Source organism: Apiospora aurea (assembly GCF_038362705.1).
Source record: "Apiospora aurea strain CBS 24483 chromosome Unknown utg000005l_segment0_segment0, whole genome shotgun sequence".
Lineage (NCBI taxonomy): Eukaryota > Fungi > Ascomycota > Sordariomycetes > Amphisphaeriales > Apiosporaceae > Apiospora > Apiospora aurea.
This window is the reverse complement of record NW_027117392.1, coordinates 2,628,863-2,637,671: the sequence shown is the minus strand read 5'-3', so window position 1 is coordinate 2,637,671 and position 8,809 is coordinate 2,628,863. Positions and strand designations below refer to the sequence as shown.

The 8,809-nt window shown below is 48.9% G+C and overlaps 2 protein-coding genes across 2 annotated transcripts; both read left to right on the top strand.

The window, feature by feature from the left end:
• Positions 1-2,016: 2,016 nt before the first annotated feature.
• On the top strand, positions 2,017-4,349 carry PG986_007378 (SAE2-domain-containing protein; the record flags this gene model as incomplete). Its single annotated transcript, XM_066843600.1, has 2 exons — positions 2,017-2,107; positions 2,191-4,349. 2 exons carry the CDS (start codon positions 2,017-2,019, stop codon positions 4,347-4,349), a joined length of 2,250 nt encoding a protein of 749 aa, XP_066699712.1.
• A 1,124-nt stretch (positions 4,350-5,473) lies between these two features.
• Positions 5,474-8,583, top strand: PG986_007377 (cysteine proteinase; the record flags this gene model as incomplete). Its single annotated transcript, XM_066843599.1, has 5 exons — positions 5,474-6,124; positions 6,202-7,065; positions 7,117-7,223; positions 7,272-7,434; positions 7,489-8,583. 5 exons carry the CDS (start codon positions 5,474-5,476, stop codon positions 8,581-8,583), a joined length of 2,880 nt encoding a protein of 959 aa, XP_066699711.1.
• Positions 8,584-8,809: the final 226 nt, after the last annotated feature.

Here is an 8,809-nt window from a genome sequence, read left to right as displayed (position 1 = left end):
ATATACTTCGAATTCGGTCGAAATATAGTTTTCGTAACCGTCGAAAATTAAGAGGCGGTAGCGACTTTTCGTTTACGATTTAATATATTTATCGAAGTGCTTAATTTAATTTAAGCTTATTTCATTATTAGTTTAATTATTAAAAGTCGGCTTAATTATTTAATCGCCCGGTAAATTAGTTTTACGGGATTAGTTCGCGAGGTAATATTAATTTTAAACGATTAAAAACGGCGGAATATATTAGCTTTACGAATTAATATATTTAATCGCCGTTATTTATTCCCGATTATTAAGCTGAACCGATTTCGCTTTTTTACGCCGCTTAGCGCGTATTACGACGAGTATTAACTTAATTATATTTATTATAAAGCCGGTTTCGTTAAAATTCTAGATATTTTCGTTAATAATCCCGTATTTCGCTTTTATATTCGCGATTAGCGTAAACTAGGTAGAAATAACTTTGAAATTTTTATAAAAAGCCCTCTAGTAATCGTACTAACGATTTATTTTAGTTTTTAAGTCCGGGTTGCGGTCGATAAAGCGCTTAATTTAGTGTTTATCGACGCGGTCGCCGCCGCGCGACGCGGTAAAAAGATTAGTTATATTTTTTATATTAACGAGATCGGGAGGCATCCCTCGAATATCTAGATTAATTATATATTTACGAAGTACCTCTTTTTTAATTAAATTTATTTTACGTCGTTTCGATCGGATTTCGCGTTTTAAAGTTCGGCCGTAAATTTAATAACGTAAAATTAATTCGGGTATATTATAAGCTTTTATTACTGTTTTTTAGCTTATTTAATTCGGTCCGTTTCGTATCGCTTAAATTATTAAAACTATCCGATCTTTTTAGGATTAATTAGGTATTATAGTTATAAAAGTATTACGCGTTAAAGTTTAATTATATTAGAATTAAATTAAAGTGCGTCGCTAAGTAATATACGTCGCGTAGTGGTAAACCACGTTATTTATTTATTAAAGAAGCTCTCCGACGCCGATTTTAAATATAATAAACTAGATAGCGAAAAATATAATTAAAATAACCTTTATACGCGATAAAATATATATATTAAAGGAAACTAATTTAATACTTTTTAAGCGCCGGAGAGTTAAAAAATCGCGAGTTTAATTTAAAAGAGCCTTTATTATTAAAGAATTTTAATAATTACAGGAAAAAAAGTAAAAAAAGAAACGTTTAACGCTTAATAAAAATAAAAATAGGGGTTCGTTAAAGCGGAGGGCGACCGGTGAAAGGCATTATAGTATTTACGGCGAGATAGGTTATAATACGCGAATATATAAAAAAATATAAAATTAAACGAGGAATCGAATAACGAATAATTTTAATTAATTTTAAACGTTATAATTAAATGAATTTATATATAAAGGTCGAGAAGTAAAAAAGATACGTCGCTAAATAATATACGTTACGTAGTAATAAACTAGGTTATATAAAATTTATTAAATTTTATATTAAATTTTAAAAAAGTAGTGTTTTAATAAGAAATAAAGGTTCGTGCGTAAACTTTTATCCGGTTACTTTACTTAATTACGAGGATTATTTTATTTATATATTAATACGTTAATTTATACTTATTTACTTAAGCTCGACTTAGTTTACTATTATCCTTTATAGGGTATTTAAAAAAAAAGAAAAAAAAAAAAAAAAAAACCCCGACTTAGAGGCTCCTATGAAGTCAATATCCCATGCACCTGATTTGTACCAGAAGTTTTCCTCCTGATTATGCGTAGCCGTACTATTATTGTCCACAAGCAGGCAGAAACTAATTAGGCACGTTCTTTAGTGTAAGTGGCACAAAAAGCGGGTCGGCTTTGATGTCGCGTACCGGTCCTTGACAACGCGTCAATCCAACGTCAACTTCCTCGCTGGCTTCATCACTCACATCTTGATATGGTTCCGACAACGACAAATTCAACGTATTGTTGATCGGGACTTGGCAGCAACCTGGCTCGGTACTATTATGTGTAGGGCTCCCCGTGGCCGTAGATGCGATGGAGAACTGGTTTGAAGACGCAGGCAAACCTGCGCTATTACAGGCCTTTACCCAAGTCTGCAGCCGTATTGAAAAAGACTTTAAGGATTGTGAGTGTGGTGTTGTCAACTCAAAACAACCTGGATACTTACTGTGGATGGCCATATACTAATACTCACCTTGGCACTCTCAGCCGTCGAAGCTGAGAACCACAAGAAGGCCGAGCTTGATGCCGAGCTGCAGACCCTACGGGTTAGAGCAGCAAATGTTGATCGGCTGGAACAGCAGAACAAGGCGCTCAAGGGGGAGCTTGCGCAGCTGAAACGATCCCTCCAACAAGACCGTTCAGATGCCGCAGGTCAAGAAAACACAAGTCCTAACAAATCGCGATTCTCTCGACCTCCCAGCGGAAATGCCCGAGTTCCTCTAACGCCTGTCTCTGTAAACGTCCGGAAGTCCATTCTGAATGAGCATGCGGACTTTACGGGTCTGAGCCTCCACGAGCAGGCTACAGATTACGGGATACTAGAGGGGAAGTACAAACGATTGCGCAGCCAGACTGCGGATCTGGTCCAAGCCAACGAGAAGCTTCAATCGGAATTGAGAGAGCGTACAAAAACAACACACAGTTGGAAGGAATATGCTACAAAGCAGAAGGAATGCGCCGAAAGGAGGAAGGGCTTAATCAAACGACTAAAGGAGGAATTGGCTGTCGCGACTAATAACGTCGCTCTGGACTCCTCTTTCACCTCGCACACGAATCCCAATTCTCCAGATCCTCATGTTCCCGATGTTGCTGAAGCCCCGGATGCCCTTCGCACACGGTATTCTCCATCAACTGAACCGCCGGTCCAACGCAACACCACGGACTTACTTCAATTCGGCAAATCCCCCATTGGGCTGAATGGAAGAATTGAAACCGACAACCATGGTGGTGGCCAAGCAGTGGAGGAGCCGGGTTTGCCTCCAATGCCCGACACGCGTGGTTGCAAACGTCCGGATGCCCCAATCAAGAACGAGCCTTCCTCAGATACTCCCGTTGTGGTGTCCGAACACCCTGTTCGCAAGGGAAGGCATAAGGACAAGCCAGCCAACCATGGTTCTGCTGTCACAAGGGTGAAGACTGAGGAAGGGTCTGATCCTGCTGTCATGGACGATCAACGCCATTTTGTACCACACGAGAGCATTGATTTTGATGATGTCGAAAATCTGTTGTCTACTCCAAGGAGGAGCAGAAACGCGCGTCAAGCCGAGACAGCAGCAACTTTGGCTAGCGTCTATACACCGGAAGATAATCTTCAGGACATTACGGAATTGCCTCACGATCTTACCTCGGACGCAAGCTCACCTGCCACCAACCATGTATCTATGAGTGCCCATGTTCAAAGACTGGCCGGGCCTCTATCAGACATACCTGTAATCTCTGCTCCTGATGATGGAAATACGACTCTCCTTGGAGGTATAGCAAGCCTTGCTGAGGATGGGGATGATAATCGTGATGACACTACTGAAAGACCGGGACCAACCTTTCTTAGTACTGGGCGTCTGGATTCATTACTGAAAACAGCTTCGCCAGAGAAACAGGCTATCCGCCCCTCGCGCGGTACTCCGCCTGAGAAGCCACGGCCGATAGGGTTCTCAATCCCTTCGACTTCGACACGGACAACACCGCTTGGAAATGAGGGACGGAACACTGTGGACAGAGTGGCGGTTCCGTCTGAAACACCTTCAAGCAAGAACTTGAAGCGGACGTTCACAGCAATCCAACCAACGCAGAAAGCACCAGGTACCGGCGCAAGATCAAAGCGTCACCGCAAAGACTCGCTGCGACTACGAGACCGCCCGCAATGGAGCCTCAGGCTGGAGGACTTCAAAATCAACCCCAAACACAACGACGGTCTCGAATACGCTTTCAGCGAAGTTGTGCGAAATAAGGAGGACCGCCTTTGTTTGCCGGGCTGTGTGAGGGAAGAGTGTTGCGCACCTGGCTACCGTAGCCAAGCTCGTGGCCAGAGACTGGAGACGGGGGCTATTGCATTCCAGTCACTTCTTGAAAACTGGCTCGGCGACGAAGCGTGGAGGCTTGCGTCCATGAATGAAGACGAAAAAGAAGCTCTGTGGCTGAAAGCCAAGACGCAACAGAATGCTAATGAGTTTGGAAAAGGGCATCGTTACCGTGTTCCCCGGGCCAGCACGCCGCCTGGGTATTTCAATGTCGATTTTCCTAGTACACAACAGCTGGACAAAGATAATCAGCTGACAGCGGTGATGCAGAGGGAAAGAGTTGAGGAGCGTTATCGGGAGGCGATGAAGCCTAATCAAACAGGAAGATGGTTGTTTAGGGACGAGTGAAGGCGCCTGGCAAACAACGCGCGGGCAGACGTCTCGAGCCTGTTTGTCCAGGCCCTGTAAGGGGTACAGGTCGGAACTTTGAAAAGTAGTTTACCAAATCTGTCATGGACTCTGCCCAGATCGGCTTGTCCAGTCTGTGGCTAGTTGGCCCGGAAGCATGGTAAAACATGATAGATGTTACCGCACGTACAGCATATGCAGGGAAGATATCTTGCAAATGGAAACTCGGTTCCGTCAAGGATTGGATACAAGAGGGTTCCGGAATGCTCTGCGCGTTATGTCAGCGTGATCTCTGGCGCATCGATGCGACCTGGCTGGGTTGCTCCAAGGAGGTCTTGTACTACTGCTGTATGCAATATGCCTACTTATGTATCTATGTGTGTGCCCGATAGGATTGATGGGATGTTTCGGGAACTGGGACTGGGCTACAAATGAAGTCCGTATCGGAGCCGTCCCCAATGCGGACTGGACCCAATAATTGTGTAGAATGGGACGAATCGCCACTTCCACCACTTAGTTAGCCGTCCAGCTATGACTATGAGGTCGAAGAAGCAAAAGCCACTTGCTTCTTCTCCTGCCAGTTTTGCATACGTCGATTCTCGTGCCTTTGCGGCCCCCAAGGTCGACTGTAGGTAACCCTGGCGGACTCTTTGAGCTACCTGGCATTGTATGTGTTTACCTATTGCCCGGCTGCTGGCTGTGCTGGTTCCGGAAGTGGATCGGAGCTGCTTACATATACCTTGATAGAAAAAAAAAAAAAAAACGTGACGCACAGCCCTTTTGCTTTCTGGGGCCGTGGCACCGCACCAGGACCACAGGACCAGGACCAGGACCAGCACCGGGCTTTGGCGCGCGAGGGAAGCTTCTCTTTGCGGCCACTTGCTTCGCAACCAACGACAAAGACAATTTCTCGGCCTGGAAACCACCGCACACCACGTGAACCCAATTTCCAACACCAACGGCGTTGCGTTATACTTCTTCACCGTCCCCGTGCGACGCCATCTTCAGCTCTTGGTGAGATCCTTGCCCTCCAAAGCGAACACGCGACGGTCCTCTTTCTCTAGAAAGCGCAGCGGAGGCAGTGGGCACCTAGCCACTGCTTCTATCGACCCCAAGCCGGCAAGATGAACGGTAGTCATCTGCCGGCTGGGCAGCCCATGCCTGGAGGTGTTGGCGGAGGACCAGGAGGACCAGGAGGACGAGGCCCGGTCGAGATGGGACATGTGCCTGCCGCTGGCAATGTTCCGCGACGCCGCCCGCCTCAGCACTTTCCTGCCCACCAGCACCAGCCTTCTCACCAGCCTCCGTTCTATCACCAGCAACACCACACCGGCGCCTCCCACATGTACTACAGCTCTCCGATGAATCCGTACGCCACCAGCTATTACCCGCAGCAAATGCCTCATTACTACCAGAACAGCGCCATGCCCGCTTCGCCATACGTGCCGCATCACTCGGCCTACCCGGCGCGGTCCCCTCCGGCTATGCATCAGCAGTATCCTCCTATCGTCTCCTCGAGTATGCAACATCACCCGCCCCCTCAGGCTTATTCACGCCCACTCCCACAACAGCTATCTCCCGCAATCTCGACACCGCCTATCTACGCCGCAGCCCCACCTCCACTGCCCGCACCGATTTCTCAGACGCCTTCATCAACCCACTCGCCTCAAGTCATAGCCCAACCGCCATTGATTCCGTCCACACCCCACACACAAGTATCGCCGCCGCCGCCTCAGCCTGAAGTGGAGGTTGCGAAAGCACCTTTCAGAGCTCCTGTAAGTTAACAGCCTGCGATATCCGCGCGGGTTGTACAGTATCCTGATGTTTTACACACGCTTACTTATGCCAATAGTTGCCATGGTTATCTCGTCCCGACCTCCCATTCCCTACGCGAGCGGCACGATCGAGAAGGAGGCGGAAAATAGTGACGTCGGACGCGAGCAATGTCAGGCTTCCTACCAACCACCAAGGCGGCAACGAGACGTTGGTTGAGCCGGCCGGTTCCGGGACGGTTGCGGACCCATCGATCCCGGAAACCCCTACTCTCAAAAGCACTACAACTGGGCTATCGTCCACTGCGTCGGTGGAGTCTGCGAGTAGGCTCGAGGTTTCTTCGGCACAAGACCTGCCCTCAGAAGCCGCACAACCAGCTTCTAGCACTACACCCTCATTGACGCAGGCCGCTCAAGCGCCCGCAGCCACCGGTGCAACCCCCATCAAGGTGGCAAAACCCGCACCACGAGCAGCAGCTCCAGCGGTGCCGGTCTTGCTAAAAGCTGTCAAGCCAGTCGCAAAAGAGCCCAAGGACATCTCCTGCAACGATCGGCCAGCCGCAGATAAAACACGCACTGCAGGCCAGCCTACTGCGGAAGCGCCCGTTGTGCCATCAACGGATTCCCCGGCAAAGGAGTCTCAACCTGCTGCCGCGCCTGCAGCAGTGAAGCCAAAGCTATGGACTGGTTTGTTCTCGGGCGCAAGTCAGGTTGCGGCGGCCAGCCCGGGCCCACAGACTGCCACGGAACCGGCAGCTAGCGGATCAGCCGATGGCGGGGAGGCCAACGGCAGCAGTATTGCAGCTACCGGCACTTTTACCAAAACAAATGCGAGCTCTCTGGCTGAAGCCCTGGCACAATTCCGTGTTGGCAAGGGCCAAAAGGTGTCGTTCCTCGAGCCCAGGGGTCTTATTAACACTGGGAACATGTGTTATATGAATTCCGTAAGTAGTTCTTTGCTATTATAGGATTCTCAAATCTGACTTTGTTCGCAGGTTCTTCAAGTCCTTATTTTCTGTACCCCCTTTTACGACTTTCTGGACCAGGTCAGCAAGAGGGCAGCATATAGTTTCAAAAGCGAAACACCCCTGGTTGATGCCATGTGAGTAACTATTGGCCGTTTCTGATGTCTCATTCTGACGGTTAGCAGGATTATGTTTACGCGGGAGTTCAAGGTGATTGATTCTGCAGGCTCCGTGGACCAACTGCGAATGCGATTGAAGAGTGAAGAGTTGGAGCAATATGGAGAGCCTTTCACGCCGGAATTTGTGTACGATGCTATAAGAAAACTCCCACGATTCGCGAGCATGCGAGTAAGTCTGCTTTCTTGTCCCGGCTGGTACTCAAAACTTACATCATCACTCTAGCGCGGCCACCAGCAGGATGCCGAAGAATTTCTTGGATTCCTCCTGGAATCTCTTCAAGAGGAATGCAAGGAGGTGATGAAAAGGTTCCCAGTCCCCGCAAGTGCAACGGCTGCCGCCGCTGGCTCTTCAGCTGCTACGTCAATGGACATGTCATCGCCCACTGGCACTGCAGATTCGTCGAGTGACTGGCTGGAGGTTGGCCCCAAGCAACGGGCAGCCATCACACGTTCTTCGGGCCAACAGGTTTCCTCGTCTCCGATTACCAAAATATTTGGTGGCGAGCTGCGTTCGGAACTGAAAGTCCCTGGTCTTAAAGACTCGGTGAACTTTGAAGCCTACCAGCCGCTGCAGCTCGATATTGGGTCTCCTCAAGTCCGGAACATAGTTGACGCGCTGAAAAACCTGTCACGATCGGAAACTCTGCATGGAGACTTTGGCTCGCCAAGAGGACCGGACGTTCCCATTACTAAGCAGGTTTTCATTGAATCTCTGCCGCCAGTATTGATCTTGCACCTGAAACGGTTCCAGTTCGATGCCCAAGGCACCGGCACCGTGAAGATATGGAAGAAGGTTGGCTACCCACTCGATCTAGAACTTCCCAAGGAGGTCTTTACGCGGCAAAAGAGGAATGCGATGTTGGCCGAAGGAACAGGGCTCCCGAAATACCGTCTCATTGCAGCAGTATACCATCATGGGAAGAACGCCAGCGGTGGTCACTACACCGTCGACGTGAGGCGTCAGGACGGCCGAGAGTGGATTCGGATCGACGATACTATTCTCCGCCGCGTGAGGAGCGAAGACGTTGCCGAGGGTGGCCACGAGGAGGATGCGGCCAAGGAGGCTTTGCGATCTGAGCACAAGCGCGATCCAGCTTCTGGCGCCTCTGGCAACAGATTCGAAGGCATTGGTGACGATGAGGTCGGGGATGATGAGGGCTGGAACAAGGTCACCACTCCAGCAAGCGGCGCCAAGAAATGGAGCAGCGTGGTGAATGGCAGCGGGACCGCAGCAGCGGCAGCGGCATCCAAGGGGAAGCAAGTACGCGACAGTATCAAGGATAAGGTTGCGTATCTACTCTTCTACCAGCGAATCTGAGCAAACCATGCCGGTGGTGCAAATCTGGTGGAAACAAAGAAAAAAAGGTCAAACTTCGGATGCTAGGGACAGGGCCGCACACGCGAGCCCCTGCTAGTTTCAAGCATATTTACGACATTTTACGATGTACTCAAGCGGGATGCTTTGCATTAAGCACTCAGCCGCATTGGCGACAAAAAAATGGTTCAGGGAATTCTACAGCTTTTCGAAGGGGGCCAGCATGGAA